Genomic DNA, 22,174 nt, shown 5'->3' with positions numbered 1-22,174 from the left:
AAAAAAGAATACACTCGCCTGCCTTGTTCTGCCTCCATCGCCCCATTAAAAGCATTACATATTTACAACTGAAATGTCAGTCAGTTCTATATTGGCTGCTCTTCTTTACGTCTCTCTCTCTCTCTCTCTCTCTCTCTCTCTCTCTCTCTCTCTCTCTCTCTCTCTCTCTCTCTCTCTCTCTTATATTATATTAACTGGATTTCTATTACCTTGATTCAAATGTGTTTACGAAACTACAAAACATAGGATTAAAACCACTGGCGCACTGTAGGGCTGCACGATATATCGAAATATCTCAAATGTAACAGTATATTGGATCCGTGCAGCTCTTAAAGTGACAGCAGCCTAATAACCCTGCGTCTGTCTGTGTGCTTAATGTTAATCAAACAACAATAGACAAAGAGAAAATCACTCATTGCTCTTGACTGTATAACTTTTGTAGCTTTAATAAGAATTAGTATATATTTAATTCATTTGATTTGATGTCAAAGCTGGGGTTTCAGGGTTTTCCATTACAAAAACATTTTCCATTTTCCATTATGAGCCAATTGGTTAAGTTTACACAGAGGACAGTGGATCAACAGCGGATCACATGTGAATGTTGATTTGTGTGCACAGCTGACTGAAAAATAAGCCAGAGCTGCTGTAGTTCGTCAGTGTAAATGGTTTTTCAGGGTCAACTGCTTTATTGTGATCTGAATGAAATGGTTTGCTGATAAAATGCCCATCTCAACTGCTGTAGCCCATCAGATTCACCCTTCATGATTGATAGAAATCTAGGAAGATAGTATTCATATTCGTAAAAAAGTATTTTTTTTATCACAGATAAGATGCAATAAAAAAGGAAAAAATATTAAATATATGGCTAATTTGGACAAAATAACTTACAATATCTCCATCAGCAATGCACTACACCTCAGATAAGATGTCACAGCGCCCAATATTTGCAGTGATTCAAAGCAAAAGCTGTTACTAATTTTTCTGGTCTTTTTTTAATGGCATGTAGAGAATATGGCAAGGCAACGCACAGATATGATCTACATGTGTGTAGTGTGAATCTACAGTGTTAGAGGCGTCTATATAACAGTGCCAATCTGTTATAATCCATGAATAATTAATGTGCTGTTTTAGCCTGCAACGCAATTATGGCGGTGGTGTCATTAGTGGGTACTGTACTCCATTTGTGTGTGCTTATATATTTGTGTGACCTCCTGGGAAAACTAGGGTGCTGCTGGAAGAGGTGTTAGTGAGGCCAGTAAGGGGCGCTCGCCCTGTGGTCTGTGTGGGTCCTAATGCCCCAATATAGTGATGGAGACACTATACTGTCAAAGAGCACCATCCTTCAGATGAGACGTTAAACCGAGGTCCTGACTCTCTGTGGTCATTAAAAATCCCAGGATGTCCTTCAGAAAAAGAGTAGGGGTTTAACCCTGGAATTCTGGCCAAAATTGCCCATTGGCCTCTGTCCATCATGGCCTCCTAATAATCCCCATATACTGATTGCCTTCATCACTCTGTCTCCTCTCAGCCGGTGTGTGGTGGGCGTTCTGGTGCACTAGGGCTGCCGTCACATCATCCTGGTGGTGGTTGAGGAGATTCCCCCTTCCATATGTAAAAGCGCTTTGAGTACCTAGAAAAGCTCTATATAAATGTAACGCATTATTATATATATATATATATTTTTTTTTATGATTTAGTTTAGTGTAATTAAAATGGATGGATTCAAGATCTAATTTGCTGTAGAAATGCAGTCATGTGTTGTGAATAGTGGGCTGCTCTCTGTCACCAGACCAGTGCTATTTCTGGAATTGTTCTTTAATTATTATATATATATATATATATATATATATATATATATATATATATAATTTTTTTTTTTTTTTTTTTTTTTTGCAGCATCTTATATCTATTGAATCATGGGAAATATACAGACACAGCCTAACAAGAAGAATAGAGTGGCTTTGACAACTAAAGCAAATTAGTGACAAATATATATATATATATATATAGTGTGCATGATAGGAGGATGTTTGACTTGTTTTTATGCGTTCTGCGGCAGAAGAGATGATGGTGATATGTATATATAGAATGTATATACATAATTTAAAGTAACATTTAATGTATCATTTAATATGTTTAATATGTTAATATGCATGTGTGTTTATATATATATATATATATATATATATATATATATATATATAAAATTATTAAATATTGATTTCAACAGATAACGCTTTAACAAAGACTTTCTGAAAATCCCTATGGGAGAAATGAATGGGAAAAACACTTCCGGGACCAACGCCACTGAAAAAGTGGGCTTGCACTTTTGCACTATTTAGTTTATATACATGTTATAAGTAGTTATATACATGTTTTTATTTACTTATATGTAGTCACAGCTTCTAGTTTTAATTGAAAATATGCTAAATATGTGCTCGTCAAGTCATTTCACTTCATGACAATTGTTTTGTTAATGGCTAATTAGAATTTTTTTCATTCCTCACGATTCCCTTCCATATTGATAAGCTGATATTAATAGACGTCTATATATTTCATGATTACTTCTAGCTCATGCTGTGTAGTCTACTCTTTTTGGTCGAAAGCCACAATACTGAACAACAGTCCTGGTAAACCTCATTCCACACTTCTGTCTTGTTTAGCTGACTCCAATATAAAACAGCGAGCCAAGGCACAATAAATCCTGAATTTGTTGCAGAACAGCAGAACGGCCAAAAGTGGCTTATTTTACTAACGGCTTAATCTGTTCCCACACATACACAGAGAGAAACGAATAACGCCACTCCCAACCTCAGGTCTCCAGAGTTATTACATGAGGATGTGTGTAGAGGATGACGACAAGATAAAGAAGATGAGACGGAAAATGAGGTTAGCGCAGTCTCTAACGCAGCGCTAAAGCCAAACCGCTGCTGGTTCATTGTTTTCTCATATCATGTCCTGCACAGCTATCAGCAATAAAGCTCAATAAAACTGCCGATTAGATTAATTAAAATCATGAGGCCTTGGAGCTGTACAAGTTTACTCATTAAGAACACTAAGGATGGTTGGACGGATCTCTTAACCATCTGGAAGAGTGCAAGTTTTCCTGTAAACTTGTGTTTTTCCTTGTGGGTCTTATAAATAAACACTAATTTTTCCTCTTATAGAAGCTGGCAGAGTCTGGATTATAATAAGTAGATGGGCTATTTTTCATGTGTGAAAACAAAGAAGCCATGTGCATGTGCTTGATCATATGCAAACGCGTTTGTCTATATTAAAGGCTCACATATGTTATTTTTAAACCAGACTAAAATAGAAGTTATGCTGCAACAGAAGGATAGTTTTTGTACAAAATGTTTGAAATAGTTTTCTTACAAAAAATGTAAGTGGTTCAGGATCAGTTTTCTCTTTATCTTTTTATAGGTTATCATAGTTTGAAACAATACGTATTTTAAGAGTGATAGAATTTTTTTTATTATTATTATTAAAATGTATTTATTTGTTTGTTTAATTGTTCGTTCATTCATTTAATCAATCATTTTTTTTAAATTTAGTTTTTATTTACTTTTATTTGTTAGGTTGTTTATTTGATTAAATTATTATTTATTAAATTAATTAATATAATTAATTTAATTTGTGTTTTTATTTTAATTCAAATGTATTTATTTATTTAATTGGAATCTTTTGTTTTATTTTCTCAAGTAATTAAACTTTTTTTTGTTTTTATTTACTCTTATTTGTTAGGTTATTTATTTTATTATTTTTATATTCTTATTTATTTGTTTATTTATTAAATTGATTAAGCTCATTAATTATTATTATGTTTAATTCTAGTTTATTTAATTGGAATGTTATATTTAGTTTTATTTATTTAGAGATGTTGAAAAATTTAAAGTAAAAAAAAAAAAAAAAAAAAAAAATCTTTCTTTAGTCAGTCTGAAAAGTGACCACAGATGTCTTCAACCGTTTGTCCGAGCACAAAGGAGCTGCACTCAGTCATATGCCAGCACTCATATCAGTATTAAATGCTTGTGAGTTATTTTTTACACGCAGCTGAAGCGGTGCCATTTTTAACTACTGTCTGGCAGATATTTAGATGTTTGCAGCAAGTTTTGTTGTGTTGCACGTCAAACCTGCCAAGAAGCTCGATTTGTTTGGTGCATTCTATTTCTATCTGTGTTTTGACAGGGTATAATCAATGCTATCGCTCTCTTTGTGTTCTCTGTTGCAGACAGCGCCACGTATCCTCTAAGTGGAAGTGATGTCACGACACCACCACCGCTTTGAGAGAGACTACCGAGGCCCCTGGGATCGTCGTGACCGAGCCAGCGGCCTTCACAATGGTGTGGGCAACAGCACCTGCTCCCCTCCCGTGGCCAACGGCAACAACCGTCCAGGACTCCTCCCACTCCCAGTCATCCCGTCCCTCCTGCCCACCCCCGTGACCATCGCCGTGACGACGGCCAGCAACGACCTCGCCGCCAAGCGTTCGGGACCCCCTTCATCCACCACGGCACCTGTTGTGAAGGTATACGCTGCAAACGAGGGGGCAAATTCCGCATCCAAATCACTTGCATTTCCATTTCGCTCACGCTGCCAGATTGCTTCATTTGGTCGCAGCTCTTCTTCTCCTCGCTAATTTTCTCTTTCATTATGCAAATGAGAAACTCTGAGCAATGGGCCGAATTAAGCTAGAGCCCGTGGCTCTGTCAAGTCTGTTGTGGGCAAGAAATAAAAGGCGTCAGCTTGCTATTTGAGTCGAGATGAATGCCATTCTGGAGAATTAGTTCAAGGAACGAGAAAAGCATGAACTGTTGTTTCACTCTTCATGGCGTTTAATTAGATTAGCTTCTGTTTCACTTAGATTTCATGCATAAAGACAGTTTACTAGCTACTTGCCATGCGGCTGTTGCAGCCCACGCTCTGATAATGACATGATTGACGTGACCTTTGTTCGTCTTCGCCAAGACCCACAAAACGTACACATTTTGAAAGTACTGTTCACTTGACGTCACAGAGTCTTTCGGTAATGGCTAATAAGGGATGTTTGCCGTGGTATATGGCACTTTTGGGTTAGTATAGCGAGTCGCTGGAGGTGTGTAATTTCTCTTGGTTTCAGTCAGTAGTGTGACTGTAGAGTCTCCCAGCAGATGGGCTTGCCAGCTTTTCTCTACCTCGCTTGAAGCCCACTTCAGGGAGCAATCCGGGCTCAAAATCTTGGCATCTCATGCTACAGCTACTGTCATCTCACATCGGCGCTTTTTGTTTGAACTTTTTCGCTTGAGTGAATTCCGTGGGACTTCTGTGACGAGAAAGCTTTGTGAGTATCAAACAAAATGCTTTAGCATTATGCAGATTGTATTAACACTAACTCTGTGGGCGAACGCCAACAGTTGGACGCTGATCGCAGAGTTCTGCTTTGACTTTGACGTGTCCCTGTGATTAGCATACTGAAAAAAACAAAACGTTTTCATCTAAAAACTCTTTTTGTGAAAAGTATTTATCTACACTACAAAATAACCTTTCAGATTATATAGTTTAATAAGATTAGTGTTTCTCTGGCTCAGAAACAATGAGGGATTTTGACTGAATGAATCTTAATTATGATGTCATTTGTGAACAACATTACTTGGGATGCACCAATATGAACATTTTCACTGATAATTCCGATAAAGCCGATAACCGATATATTGGCCGATAAATCTAAATCTAAATCCAAATTTTTATATATATATATTTTTTGTCATTAAAGTTTTGAACGATTTTGAACTACTTTACGCTAAATACTAGGAATGCACCAATATGAATATTTTCACTGATAATTCCGATAAAGCCAATGACCGATATATTGGCCGAAAAATCGAAATCCAAATTTTTATTACACACACATATACAATTTAAAATGTTTTATACACATATAACATTTTTGAACAGTTTTGAACAACTTTACGCTAAATACTAGGGATTGCCCAATATGAATATTTTCTCTGATAATTCCGATAAAGCCAATAACCGATATATTGGCCGAAAAATCTAAATCCAATTTTTTATTACATACTGTATATATATTTAACAGTTTTGAACAACTTTACGCTAAATACTAGGGATTGCCCAATATGAAATTTTTTGCGAATAAAGCCAATAACCGATATATTGGCCGATGAATCTAAATCCAAATTTTGATATATATTTTTTGAGAGCCTGATTACAAAAACAAAAGTCTCACCATTAAAAGCCATGTCCCAAGCATTCAACATAAATCAAACATATACAATACAGTAGCCTATAGTGAACCAGTGTAAGATTCCTTAACTTTAAAATTAATTTTCACTCCAAATTTCTTTATCAAAAAAAAAAGAAAAAGAAATAATAATACAAAGAAATAAAGCTGCACATGTAATACATAACTGTATTTTACTTTTCAAAGTGATTCCAATAATGATTCCAAAGTGCACATCTGTTTTAGCTGAAGAAAATAATACATTATCGGCTTTAATACATCGATCTAATTTACTTATCGGGTCGATAACGAACATTAAGAATGAACATATTTTGGCCGAAATAGATATGGTGGCCGATATATCGTGCATCCCTACTAAATACAAAAAAAAGATTCTTGTAAGAAAGTTTAGAAGAAGCTGAAAACATGATAAGCAGCAGTGTTTAACTGAAAAGGAGACTTCTCGAATCAGTGAATTGTTCCTTTTTGAACTGATTCATTTTCATGAACTGTCTGAATGAGTTGATACGTATGATGTTTTAGTAGAGTGTGTTTCATTGTTACTAAGTTTTGATTATAATTGACAGGTAAAAGGGCCATTCACACAGAATGCTTTTTTTACACTGGAAAACAATGTATTGTTTTTTGTGACGATACAGTTACTTCTGTGACGATACAGTAACTTCTGGCTTCTTACTAGACTGTGTTCTATAGAATAGGAGCACACTTTTTTAAAGGAAATTATTATTATTATTCAACACGGATGTATAAAATTGATCAAAAGTCCATTCATATGGTAAAATAGAAAACTGCAATTTTAAATTGTAATAATATTTCATAATATTACTGATTTTACTGTATTTTGGACCAAATAAATGCAGCCTTGGTGAGCATAAGAGACTTCAAATGTATGTTTTAAAAAATCTTATTGACCCCAAACTTTTGTACAGTAGTGTACACAGAACAACACTTTTACAATGTTGTTGTGCTAGCAGTGTCATTGTATGCAAAGAGCTTTGTAAAGATTCTTCAAAAATGTCTTGAAACTTCTGTTTTCTCTGGGGAAAAAATAACAGCAAACAGGTTTGGAATGACATGACAGTGAGTAAAATAATGACAGCACTTCCCTTTTAAGTTAGTAGCGTCGCTACTTTTAGTTAGTTAGTCCCCAGCACTGGAGGGAATGTGTTTACCTCAGATTTCTTTAATTATTGCCTGAAGGAAACTCATCAGAACACGGTGCGGTCTTGAGGGACCGCCACTTTCTCTGTCATCCTTCATCAAAGTCTCCATGTTGTTCGGCTCACGGTCCAGCTCATAGATGCTATTCAGATAAATATAAAAGCAAAGGCAGCAGAAAGAGATGAGAAGGAACTTTTTATCTAACAGCAGAGAGCAATAGCGTCTTTCCTTGGTTGTGACACGACTGTCTAATAAGGCATATTGTGTCTGTGTGTGTGTGTGTAGTTAATGACTCTGAATGGTGCATATTTATCTGGGAATGCGTTTGTTTTTAACCTTGACAGGTATGAGGCATGTGATTGAGTTTGTCTGGCTGATCTACGGTCTGTTTTTTGTGTGCAAGCGTGTATGAAAGACAGATTGGTATCTAATTAGCGAGATGGAGAGGGACCCTCATTTTGGCTCACACGTCTTTTTGTGACAAACTCTATGCAACTAACAATAAATAAAGTGACTACTGTAACTTTAAGAAGCCCATCTGCCTGAACTGTCTTTCATGACTAACGACACTTCAAAACGAACAAACGACTCTTAATTGAACTAGAGGTGTGGCAGTTTATTTACTCGCCTCCTCTTGTAATTAATTTTGTTTGTAATGCCTTTGTTTATTTATTTATTCCCTCGAGCATAACCGCATATCCACAGCCGCTGACAGAGGCTTTTTTCATTACTCCATGAGTGCTTGGGAAAGTTTATTAGAGCCTGTTTAGAGTTCCGTAATTGACACACTAAATATTAGGGCTGGGTAAAAAATATTGATTTCTTGATTTTAATCGATTCTCATTTTTACAAACCGATATCGATTCTTAAATCCCAAGAATCGATTAGTCATCCTGTTTTCAGTTGATGAATGAATGTAACATTGTAGCGTGCATCCCATCCCAATAAATCGCAATAATCTTTGTGCTTTGTTACTATTGATATGAAACAAAGTCTCAGATTTCAAATTACGTCCATTTTCTTACGAAATTCAAAAACATTGTAGCACGAAAGTACATTAATATAACGCGCGAATCTCTCTGGCATAAACGCTGTCAAAACGGCAACAACCAATCAGAAATAGGCTTCAACGACTGACCAATGAAAACGCGACATCGTACATGGAATCTTATTGGTTGATATTGAACCGCACATGGAATAAGTTCACTTAAGTTCATCAAGACCGCAAAAGCTGGCATGAATTTCTAAATAATCCATTGGAAAATGATTTAGACACAGTGGACAGGCAGCCTAAAAACACAATAATGCAATCAGCCAAAAAAACAAATTACCACAAAAAAACCTAAAAGACTATACATATCACTTAAAGCTAAAGTGCATATTATTTTCGATGTTAAAATACTCATATACTCACATTGTCATATGTAGAAACTATAAATATGAAATTCATTAGCTGATTTCTTTGCTAACTGTACACATTGTCTCTTTATTGCTAAATAAAATTTATTATTGCTATATTTGTTTTAAGTGACCTGTCCATCTGCACACAACAAATGAGTTTGAGTTTGTCTGTATGTTCATACAGTGGTGCAAAAAAAAAAAAAAAAGGTATAAAATACCGTTTTGGCGCTGTGGCGTGAGATCGCTGTGGCTCAGCTCAGCTCGAGAGAAGCACATGATCTTCTCTTCCGCCTTAATAATACCAGTTACCGCGTGAAATAAACATGAATGAGCATCTGAAAGTGAGTTAAAAGGTTTCACATAACTTTATCATTATAAAAATAAATAAAAGTGTAATTTAAGAGTTTGTATATATCAGTTAATTTTTACCTTCAATATTATAGTAGGCTAATGAAGCCTATAGGCTACAACTGACTCCCATAGTTTACAGCATTAGTTAAGAGATTTGTTTTCCTTGAGAAAATTTGCCATGTATTGTACCTGATATCCAAAATAATCAATATCGAATCGAATCGGAATCGAATCGAATTGCAAGCTTGTGAATCGAAATCGAATCGAATTGTGAAATTTGTGTCAATACCCAGCCCTACTAAATATTAACATGTATTACGACTAAAAAGGGTTACACTTTATTTTGATCGTCCCCTTTAGGGGCTGTTTACACCTGGCCACTTCATGCGTTTCCTCAGATGGGATAGCTATCTGATCGTGAAAAGACCAGGTGTAAATGCCCTCCGAAACGCATTCTAGACGGATTTGAATCCGATCGCTCAAACCACTTCAGGAGGAGGTCTGAGACGCATTCCAGATGAAACTGGACAAGTGTAAATGCATCTGGTTGTTGAAACCACATATGTAAATTGTACTCCTCCCAAAAATGCTAAAAAAATAAACGTGTGAGAGCGTGTTATAGGCTATATGTAATGTTATAGCCAGATATGACGACGCTACTGGAACACGCATCATCGCAGATGAGAAGCTGAGGATCTATTCATTAAGCCAACGTGCAAACTATCGCAAATCAAAGTGAAAGTGAGACGCTTAACACACAATCATCATCATTAAAAGTAGAAAAACGAAATGATCTTACCAGGGCTGTTGCCGCTCTCTCTTATTGCGGTCTTTGATTTTGAAATTTTAGCTGATGATCAATAAATGCAGCTCATATCTGTTGCTTTCGGTGACGTGGACTAAAAATTAAATCTGCATATAGCGCGGGAATTGAAGATCGGATTTAAATCCATTTCGCAAAAACACATTTATGTGACCAGGTGTAAATGGAATCGTTTTGATAAATCAGATAGCTATCCGATCTGAGAAAACGCATGAAGTGGCCAGGTGTAAACAGCCCCTTAGACATTCTGTTGACTATAAGTAACACTGCACATACATGTCAACTAACTTTCATTAGAGTATTAGTTGAGTATTAGTATACTGTACTGTTAGGGGTAGGGTAATAAGTTGATATGTACTTGGAAAGTTAGAATGACTGTTAGCAGATTAAATTAAGTAGACAGTCTATTAATACTCTACTTCTACTCTAATAAGAGTTAGTTGACATGTAGGCGCAACTTTACTCAGGGTTCGAAATGAGGGGGGTCTGGGGGGGTCCCGGACCCTCCATAAGTCATTAGGGACCCCCCATAAGTATTTATTTTTGGATTTTGGGGGGTCCCCGACAAATATATTTTAACATTAAAAATGATTGTGAAAATTCTAGGTCTTTAGTGACGTTTTATATTTATAACAGTAATTAATTTATTTCCTAGCGCGAGGCAGCAATCAGGGCAGCTATTAGCCGAGTGAGTTCCTATACAGCGGCACAGATTGTTGTTGTGGTGCTCCCGCAGACACGCACTGTAGCTGAACGCGGCAAAACGAAACAAAGAGTGAAATCCTGAATGAAAATCCTGTAAGTGCTTCGATTATATTTATATCTCCATAATTGCTTATAGTAAAATATTAGGAGTTCGAGTTCCTATATCAAAAGTTGCATTAACTAGATACCCAGTGTAATGATTAGAAGAGTACGTTTGTCAACGTTTCTTGCTAGCTGTAACGTTATGTGTATGAAGCCAAATGATCTGCCAGCTAACAGCAGACTATGGAAGCTTCCGCCACAGAGTGAAAAATAAAAAAGGTTATATTGCGAGTTTACATCTTACAATTCTGACTTTTTATCTCAGAATTACGAGATATAAAGTCACGATTGCAGGTTATAAAGTCAGAATTGCGTGATATAAAGTTGCAATTGTGTGTTATAAGATATAAACCCGCAATTGCGAGAAATATACTTGAAATTCGGACTTTTTTTCAGTTTATATCTCACAATTCTGACTTTATAATACGCAATTGGGAGATATAAAGTCATGATATAAAGTCGCAATTGCGTGTTATAAGTCAGAATTGTGAGATATAAACTATTCTGAGGTAAAATAATAATAATAAAAAAAAAGTCTGTCTTTTTTTCCTTAGAATTGGACTTTATATATATCACAATTGTTAGTTTATATCTCACAATTCTGAGAAAAGATGTCAGAATTGCGAGATATAAACTCGCAATTATGTGTTATAAAGTCAGAATTGCGTGATATAGCCTAAAGTCGCAATTGCGAGAAAAAAAGTCAGAATTCTGACTTTATAACACGCAATTCTGACTTTATATCTCGCAATTCTGACTTTATAACACGCAATTGCGACTTTATTTCACGCAATTCTGACTTTATTTCTCAGAATTGCAAACTCGCAATTGTGAGATCAAAAGTCGCAATTTTCTTTTAAAATGTTTTATTCTGTGGCGGAAACAAGCTTCCATAGAAGACCTAGCAGCTAGACTAGTTATTCAAAGCTAGCATAACAACCTACTTTTCCAGTCAGTGATTACGAAAGATAACCAGGTCTGTGAGTTGATTAAAGTGAATGTGATTTGAGCATGAATGAGTATACATGAGAGCTTGGTAAGCTATCTAGGAAGCTAATATTATTTTTCTTAATTTAGAATCCTGCATCATGGAGAGAAAAATAACTTGTAACTTTGTTGCTCCAGAGTTAGAGGTTTACCTGTTAGATTATAGCCACTTCTCCAGACACCACTACAATACTGGGCAATTAAATTAATTAATTTTATCAATCAATAAATTGACACTAGAAACAACCTTGTTGTGTTATTTTGGTTTAATGCTGTGAAGCTGCTTTGATGCAATCTGTATTGTGAAAAGCGCTATATAAATACACTTGACTTGACTTGACTTGACTTGGGCCTAGCCCAAACCATGAAAAACATCCCAAGACCATTATCCCACCTTCAACATTGGTCCATATAATTTTGCCTACAGTATATAGTGTAGCAAGGTAGTCTTCAAAATTTTTAATAATTTAATAATTAATTTTAGGGGACCCCCCAAGAGTCCTAAGTCATTTCGAACCCTGACTTTACTTATAGTTAACAGATTGCCTAAGGGGACCATCAAATTAAAGTGTTACCAAAAAGTGTTTTTAACATGTTTTTTTGAAAATGTACCTTGGTATTCTTTTATTTTACCATGGTACATTAACTTTACACCATGGTATCCGTCAAATTACTATAGTTTTTCCATCCCTGCACCATGGTATTTTTCATAATGTACTTTGAAACTTGAATTTTCTCTTTTGGTCAATTTCACAGATGGCAAGTAACATGCTGAATTAAACATGAAATTGTGATGTCGAAAGACTGAAATTGTATTTTCTTGTAAAGCCTACTCCAATCTGATACCGAACATCTTTTATTTACCATCCCTTAAGAAACTGTAGATTGATCCCTCTATTTGAAGCCCAAAACTTTGGCTTGTTTGCTGGCGCACAAATGCATGCTCAACATTTTCTGTGTGGGTGTTGCTAACGAATGCTCAGTGACAAGATGTTGTTGCAGCTGTCAATGCATCTGCTTCTGAGCGTTGTGTAGTTACTGTGATGAACCCATCTTAAAGCTGTTGACCAGTGAGATGCTGCGGAAATGATGCAGGCCGTCAATAATGAGAGAGAGAGAGAGAGAGAGAGAGAGAGAGAGAGAAGAGAGAGATAGAGAGAGAGAGAGAGAGAGACCTGACCTGTGATGCAAAGCTGAATTTTCAGCATCATTACTCCAGTCTTCAGTGTCACATGATCCTTGAGAAATCATTCTAATATGGTGATTTGCTACTCAAGAAACATTTCTACTTATTATCTATGTTGAAAACAGTTGTGCTGCTTAATATTGTTGTGAAAACCGTGATAATGTGATTTTTTTTTTTTTTTTTAGGATTCTTTGCTGAATAGAAATTTAAAAAAGAACATAATTTAATTAAAATAGAAAACTTTGGTAACATTATAACATTATTTTACATGCTGAATAAAAGTATTAATTTCTTTAAAAAATCTTGCTGACACTAAACTTTTGAATGGTAGTGTATATTTAATTATTTATAAAGAAAACACTTTACAGTGTTTAGCAATTTACATACTGTATGAGGAATACAACCAAGAGGTTCATCCTAATCAGGCAATAGAATGAGAACAGCTAAATATAAATCATGATATATAGCATGATTAGTACAAAATCGATAAGGCAAATCAACACATAAACATGCACAAGACTTTGTATGATCTGTATCACTCCAGTTGATATTCGGCATACTGAAAATGTGAAGTACTATCATCTGATAGCTGATAACATTGTGCAATCTCTCCCAGTTATGCTACAGTGCAAGAAACATTACTACGCGATTATCTACCAAGAGACCAACCATCACACACAGCCTGAGTCTGTTTCCTACTCTATTATCAGTTAAATGCATGAATCACGGGTTAACCCAGGTCATCTCGCACGACTCGCAGTGCTGGTCAGATCCATTTGCACATCGCAAATTGATGGAAAGCAAGTGTTTTCTGTTTGGCGAAAGCAATTTCATTCTCTTCTGGGGCATGACACATATGCAGCCATTTGTGCTGATTATGTTTGTTTACCGCATTGTTTGAATTCTTGATTCTGATTGGTTGACAGGAGTTCTGAGGATGTTGATTCATTTCCAATCCTTCGTGACAGGTTTGTTGATGGCTTTCTGTATCTCTTTGCAATGTTTTTCTCAACTAATAAGTGGCTTTGGGGCAATTTTGAGCAGGATACTTTATCAGTGACGTCTGTAAGGTTGAAAAAGTGGAAAACGTCTTGAGATAAAGATGTTTAATAGACATGTGCTTTTTATAACCGTAGCTTAAGTGGAATAATTGACTCTTGAATTCTTAAATTTTTCCGTACAAAACCCATTTGTGCGTACACAATATTCATACATGAGACCCAATACCTTTTTGTAGAGGTCAAGATCCAATATATTATTTTAGAATCTACAGAATATGGCTCATCTTTCTTTTAGCAGAAGCACATGATTGGATTCATCCAGAGGGGATATCATTATGAATTTTTTAGAAATGCTTCAGAAATTCAGTGTGTGTGTGTGTGTGTGTGTGTGTAAATGCCCTTGCCGAATGATAATCCTCTTGGCTATGATTAAAATGTTTATATCTGTCTTCAAGGGTTATCGGTCATGTTTTCGAATTGTGAGATGTCTTCATTTTTGTCTCAGCAAAAACTGACCTTTCACATAAGCCTGATGAAGCAATTAAGCATAAAGAACAGTGGCTTCATATACAAAACACAGATAAGAGAGATGTTGAATGAATGAATAGTATAATATGCATAATATATATTATTCATTGGTATACATATATATTTTTTATGTTTTTCTTACAGGGATAGTCTACCCAAAAAAAATGTCTTTACATACTAAAGAAGTTAAAGGTCCCTGACCATAACTTTTTGGTTACCAACATTTCTCAAAATATTTTGGTGCTGCTATATAGCCTATTTTGATTAAAGTGCCCCTATTATGCTATTTTAAAGGCTTCTAATTTAGTTTTGGAGTCTCCTACAACAGGTTTACATGCATCAAAGGTCAAAAAAACACTTTAATTTTCTCATAATATACATGCACATCACCACATTTTTCAATGATTCTCAAACGACTCGACAGATGAATCCGTCTCTCTAAATCCCTCCTTTCATCAAGCTACTCTGCTCTGATTGGCCAGATGGCTCAGTCTGTTGTGATTGGTCTACCGCTTACAGCGCGTGTTTTGGAAACTAAACTGAACCATAACTGAACTTCAGCTCAGTCCGGAGGCTTCCTAAAGCTCAGCGATTGTACACACTGTAAAGACAGTAACGATGATGTGGATTTTACCACATCAATCTGAGCGTGAGTTCGATAATGAAACTTTGGAAGAACTAGTTTTTCAATCTGAACCTCCATCGCAAGGATGACATGAGCAGGACGTTTCTCAGTGATACACTACTCAGTTTGAGGTACACGTTAGCCCAGCACTAACCTGAATGACTGATGTAACAAACGTTTGTAAAACAAATCTTGCTCATCCTTTAGCTTTACTCAAAGTAGTAAGAACGACAGACAATCTGCATTAATAGACACAGTTTTAGGTAATAGTGGCCCACAGCTGATCAGCAGAAGTATTTCAGTAAGGCAGTGATAACGTGAGTTAGCCGGTCAGCTGGAAACTTACACAATATAAAACACAAAACTACGTATTTTAAACACCCGGCAGAAAATATATACAGTGAGGAAAATAAGTATTTGAACACCCTGCTATTTTGCAAGTTCTCCCACTTAGAAATCATGGAGGGGTCTGAAATTGTCATCGTAGGTGCATGTCCACTGTGAGAGACATAATCTAAAAAAACAAATCCAGAAATCACAATGTATGATTTTTTAACTATTTATTTGTATGATACAGCTGCAAATAAGTATTTGAACACCTGAGAAAATCAATGTTAATATTTGGTACAGTAGCCTTTGTTTGCAATTACAGAGGTCAAACGTTTCCTGTAGTTTTTCACCAGGTTTGCACACACTGCAGGAGGGATTTTGGCCCACTCCTCCACACAGATCTTCTCTAGATCAGTCAGGTTTCTGGGCTGTCGCTGAGAAACACGGAGTTTGAGCTCCCTCCAAAGATTCTCTATTGGGTTTAGGTCTGGAGACTGTCTAGGCCACGCCAGAACCTTGATATGCTTCTTACAGAGCCACTCCTTGGTTATCCTGGCTGTGTGCTTCGGGTCATTGTCATGTTGGAAGACCCAGCCTCGACCCATCTTCAATGCTCTAACTGAGGGAAGGAGGTTGTTCCCCAAAATCTCGCAATACATGGCCCCGGTCATCCTCTCCTTAATACAGTGCAGTCGCCCTGTCCCATGTGCAGAAAAACACCCCCAAAGCATGATGCTACCACCCCCATGCTTCACAGTAGGGATGGTGTTCTTGGGATGGTACTCATCATTCTTCTTCCTCCAAACACGTTTAGTGGAATTATGACCAAAAAGTTCTATTTTGGTCTCATCTGACCACATGACTTTCTCCCATGACTCCTCTGGATCATCCAAATGGTCATTGGCAAACTTAAGATGGGCCTTGACATGTCCCAGCTCTTTTCAGGTCATTGACCAGCTCCTCCCGTGTAGTTCTGGGCTGATTTCTCACCTTTCTTAGGATCATTGAGACCCCACGAGGTGAGATCTTGCATGGAGCCCCAGTCCGAGGGAGATTGACAGTCATGTTTAGCTTCTTCCATTTTCTAATGATTGCTCCAACAGTGGACCTTTTTTCACCAAGCTGCTTGGCAATTTCCCCGTAGCCCTTTCCAGCCTTGTGGAGGTGTACAATTTTGTCTCTAGTGTCTTTGGACAGCTCTTTGGTCTTGGCCATGTTAGTAGTTGGATTCTTACTGATTGTATGGGGTGGACAGGTGTCTTTATGCAGCTAACGACCTCAGACAGGTGCATCTAATGTAGGATAATAAATGGAGTGGAGGTGGACATTTTAAAGGCAGACTAACAGGTCTTTGAGGGTCAGAATTCTAGCTGATAGACAGGTGTTCAAATACTTATTTGCAGCTGTATCATACAAATAAATAGTTAAAAAATCATATATTGTGATTTCTGGATTTTTTTTTTTAGATTATGTCTCTCACAGTGGACATGCACCTACGATGACAATTTCAGACCCCTCCATGATTTCTAAGTGGGAGAACTTGCAAAATAGCAGGGTGTTCAAATACTTATTTTCCTCACTGTACATCAATAATTAGTCAGACTTACAGGTTGTGATTCTGATGAGCAAGCTGGTCAAAATAAACTGAGTACTGACCCATCTTTCAAGAGCACCCCGCGTTGAACTCCGAGATTTGAGAAGCAGTCGTCAGTCAAATGACGTTTGAGGGCTGGTCAAGTTGTTCACGGGCGTTTATGCCAACATCGTAAAGGCGGTTCAGAGTCGATTCTTTCTTTTAGGAGACAATAACTTTATTTATTGTGCACTTTTGACTTCACAACTTTGCAGAATGTTTACATTCACAAACAAAGTGAAACAAATGTAATGTCCGCAACACTGGTATTTGCTCCCATATTTAATAAAAAAGGCAACGTTTCGACCCTGCTGGGTCTTCTTCAGGCAAATGGTGTATACATTTGATGAAGGGATATATATAGGTCTTACAATCAACTGACCCACCCTGTGGGATTAATTACTCTTAATTGAGTAATGTGTGGGGCTATTAGCTAATTAAACTAATTGATATCACAGGGTGGGTCAGTTGACTGTAAGACCTATATATACCCCTTCATCAAATGTATCCACCATTTGCCTGAAGAAGACCCAGCAGGGTCGAAACGTTGCCTTTTTTATTAAATATAAAAAATATCCTGAAAAGTGTTGTGGACATTAATTTTTTTTTCACTTTATTAGTTCCTTTTGTCCTGCACCTGCCAGAAGGTGGGATGTGCACACAATTACTTTTTTAATTACATTCACAAACAGCCATATACAGTGCAATGCATAAGTGAATACACCCATGCTAAAGTTGACTAAAAAGAGGAATAAAAAAACATATTTTGGAAATTGAACTTAATGCCTTAATTTAAAAAATTAGGAAAAATCCAACCTTTAAGGACACCAATTTTCTTTGTGAATGAATAATGTATCGTAAATAAATAAATGTTCTTCCTTAAAATACATGGTGCATAAGTGAGTACACCCCTATGTTAAATTCCCATAGAGGCAGGCAGATTTTTATTTTTAAGTATTTTAAAAAAAAAAAATTTAGGATACTATGCATCCTGATAAAGTTCCCTTGGCCTTTGGAATTAAAATAGCCCCACATCATCACATAGCCTTCACCATACCTAGAGATTGGCATGGGGTACTTTCCATAAGATCATCTCTCAATGCAAATCAAACTAGCTTTTAGGCTAACTGAAATAAAATCATGCCAATCTCTAGGTATGGTGAAGGCTATGTGATGATGTGGGGCTATTTTAATTCCAAAGGCCAAGGGAACTTTATCAGGATGCATAGTATCCTAAAAAAAAATATAAAAAAATACTTAAAAATAAAAATCTGCCTGCCTCTATGGGAATTTAACATAGGGGTGTACTCACTTATGCACCATGTATTTTAAGGAAGAACATTTATTTATTTACGATACATTATTCATTCACAAAGAAAATTGGTGTCCTTAAAGGTTGGATTTTTCCTAATTTTTTAAATTAAGGCATTAAGTTCAATTTCCAAAATATGATTTTTTATTCCTCTTTTTAGTCAACTTTAGCATGGGTGTATTCACTTATGCATTGCACTGTAACACACTGCATGAAAGGAAATATTCGAAATACCATTATAGGCACTTAAAAAAAACAAAAAAAATAGAGAATAATTCAATAACTTTGCTATGTTGCTCTTGCAAGCTCTGGCATTTCCTTCAGGAAATTTACATTTAGTTGTTTTGTAGTTCCATTTTGGGAGAGCACTTTTACATTTGCCTGTGTCAAATCCAATTGGCCCCAACTGCTTCCAACATGTTTCTATGAAATTCAAATTCACTTTTTCCATTTCAATGTTTTCTAATAGTTTTGCACAGATTTATCAGCGGATTCAATGAAAGGCTATATCTCAAAGCTGAATAAACATACAGTCTTCACAACATGAGCGAGGGAAAATGAATGCAAAATTATGTGAGGAGCAATTCATATTAATGCGAGTGGCAAACTCCAAGACTTTAACTTCCCTCACACATTTCAGGGTGTTGTATACTACAGTGTGCTTATTGAGAGATTGAGAGAGAGAGAGAGAGAGAGAGAGAGAGAGAGAGAGAGAGAGAGAGAGAGAGAGAGAGAGAGAGAGAGAGAGAGAGAGAGAGAGAGAGAGAGAGAGAGAGAGAGAGAGAGAGAGAGAGAGAGAGAGAGAGAGAGAGAGAGAGAGAGAGAGAGAGAGAGAGATTGAATTTTCAGCATCATTACTCCAGTCTTCAGTGTCACATGATCCTTGAGAAATCATTCTAATATGATGATATAAGAGAGAGAGAGAGAGGAAACCAGCTGCTAGCATGAAGCAGAAATTGAATGAATGATGGAAGCAAAGTGTCTCTGAGCCACGGGCTGCTCAGCAGGGAGACGTGAACTTTGGTTGACTTGCAACCTTTACTGTAAAGTTACACAGAAGTGTTGTCATTGAGATGATTTCATTTGAGAAATATGCTGGAGAAGATTTCTTTATGAACCATAGAATTATGCAGTTAAACTGCTACATTTTTAAAGCTATTCCGAGCATGAGGTTTCATAGAGGAATCCCTCCAATGAAAATTGCACTTGAGCAATAGTAATTGCACATAAAGCGATAGTAACCCCCAAAAATGAAAAGTCTGTTGTAATTCACTCTCTCTGTGTTGGTTTGTGTCTGTGGTCACTCGTTATCACATTGAATTGGGACTGAAGGCTTTAAGCTTTAAAATAGATGCACAAAGACTTATGCTATATCCCAAGAGTTCCGTGGCCTTATAATGTTTTGTGTGAGGAATAGACCAAAATGAAAGTTTTTGAAAATATTCTTTGAAAGAGAAGTAGTGATGTCACATTTGAGAACGAATCACTCTTTAAAATCAGTTCAGCTGATCCAGTTAACAAAAGATCTCTGAATGATTCATTGATGAATTGAACTGATTCAGCTCACTGACTCAATGATCAAGTCACAGTGAAAATTGTCAGTGAATACGGCTGTAAATTTTAATCTGTTTCTCATGCAAAACTTCCGAAGACTTGACACAAGCGGTATGGATCACTTTTATGGTATTTTACGGTAATTTTTTAATTTATTTTAAAGCTTGAAACCTCCAGTGTGATTTGTCCAGATCCTCACAGGGAGGGAGTTGCCTCTTCAGTGGATGAGGCTTTTGAACAATTCATGGATGGATTCGAGCTCACCAATCAGGCAATTAATAACACAGCAGCTACCCTTCATTACGGAGACGAGGAGAAGGTCAAAAAACATGCGGTCTCGGCGGTTTCTGCCAACTTCAGATGCGTTCCAGGAAACGCATTCAACAAGAAGCAAATGAGAAAGCGAAGATTCATGGTGTCTTCGGTTCTTCTGGGATTATACATCACAGGTTACAGATTGCGTTCATTTCCTCTTGATATTTACCGCTGGTTTATTTCTCTCAGGGGAGAGAGGAGAAAAAGTGACGACATGGCAGTGGTATCTGAATCATTAATCCACTGTGCTGTCATCTATCACTCTATGCCATTTAAATCCGAATGGAAAGAGGCAAAAAACCCGGCTCCTCTTCAGAAGTCATGAAGATGAAATATTAATGGTTTCCTGCTTTTTAGTGTTCTGGCCTTGAATACTCAATTTACTATTCACATGTTGATTAGAAAGATGCAGAATGCATTTTTGAGGGTCAAAATATTGTTGTTCTTCTCATCTATGTGTTTGATATTTTAAAACCGGGGCACCTGAATGAAGCCAAACCTCGATCGTTTATAATAAGATCAACGCTTAAACGGCTATAATAATCTTCCAAAAAATCTGATTCGTCCAAAAAGTTTCACAAATTCCTGTTTTGCTGGAGGAAATCAAGAACAAAAGACAATTTAATGGGATTTTCCAAACAAGCAAAATTACAGACAAAATACAGCCAGTTTAGTCTCATAAAATGTCATTTGACGCAATATAGTATAGTAGAGAATAACATGTGGTCAACTCTTATTTACCACATTTGTCGGAAAATTGATGCTGTGTAAAAGCAGTTCGCCCTTGTTTTTCCTTTCTAGGTTCTGCTTTGCCAATTATACATAATCTACCAGTCTTGTCTGTGCTTTCTTTATTTAAAAGGAAATCCTTCCTCAGATGAAGTTTAATACAATCCTATTTCATGTTCTTGCCTTACAGATTGGCTAGCTGAAGTTGTGCTCTTGAAGCTAATTCTAATATAAACTCAAAACCATGCGTGTGTGTGTGTGTGTGTGTGTGTGTGTGTGTGTGTGTGTGTGTGTGTGTGTGTGTGTGCGCAAAAGTCTGATAGCGTTACATCTTGAGTGTCTTGGATCTTTTATTGATAAGATGTTCCTGTTTCAGCCATTTTGATGAAACTTTTAAATACACATCTTTGTTCTGTGTCAGTTCTTGAAAACATTTTTTTTTCTTTGTAGAGCTGTTGAATGGAGGAAAGAAGCCATTGGTCCTGAGACAATACGATTTTGCTACCTTGAGGTCAAAATATGATTGGAAGTAAAAGAGGCTTTGTCACTTGTACTTAACGTGCTTTATTCAACATGTACAATGAAGATAAAGCATGTAAATTGAATGTGGAGGCTAGTTTTACAGTTTTACGCAGGGTATTTTCCAGACAAGTACTATCTGCACTAAACATTACAGTTTTAGTGTGCTGTATAAGTGCGTGTCTGTGGAGAGTTTGGGTGGAAATATTTAGAGGACTCATCACATGGCGTTCCTCAATAGTCCTCAGGAGACACAATGCTGTAAATGTATTGTACGGAATTTCCAATCCAATTACTTTCCCCATGCAGTCTCCTGTCTTAAACATGAATTACAGGATCTGACTGTGCCTTGTGGGTTTGGATCCATGAGATGTCTTTCCTCCATGTCTTTGTTCAAAGCCAATTCCAAACAGCTCCGGTCAAATCCCAAATTAATTTGTTTGATCTGTTGCCACATCAAAGAAAATTGATAGCCCAGTACACAACGGGCAGTGTATTTCCTGTTGGTCGCCACTGGAAGCAGCTTAGGTTGTTTGTTTTTTTTGTAGTTGTTTTTAATAATAATATATACAATATAAAATAATATTTTCTTAATTTAATATTTGATATTAAATACTGATTATGATCTGTCATACAATGTACAAGTGGCATGTGTATATATATATATATAT

The 22,174-nt window shown here is 36.5% G+C and overlaps 1 protein-coding gene across 5 annotated transcripts in view; it reads left to right on the top strand.

Annotated features, from left to right (window-relative positions):
* klhl29 (kelch like family member 29) overlaps window positions 1–22,174 on the top strand; it is a 268,904-nt gene that overhangs the window by 91,506 nt on the left and 155,224 nt on the right. For all 5 annotated transcript variants that reach the window (XM_084091259.1, XM_084091257.1, XM_084091256.1 and 2 more), the window contains one exon: window positions 4,232–4,528. In XM_084091259.1, coding sequence (XP_083947385.1) covers window positions 4,262–4,528 — 267 coding nt within the window. In that variant the 5' untranslated portion in view covers window positions 4,232–4,261. The remainder of the gene's footprint in view (window positions 1–4,231; window positions 4,529–22,174) is intronic.

The sequence above is a fragment of the Abramis brama genome (genome assembly GCF_963993115.1).
Source record: "Abramis brama genome assembly, chromosome: 18".
Classification (NCBI taxonomy): Eukaryota; Metazoa; Chordata; class Actinopteri; order Cypriniformes; family Leuciscidae; genus Abramis; species Abramis brama.
This window is presented reverse-complemented; position numbering and strand designations above follow the sequence as displayed.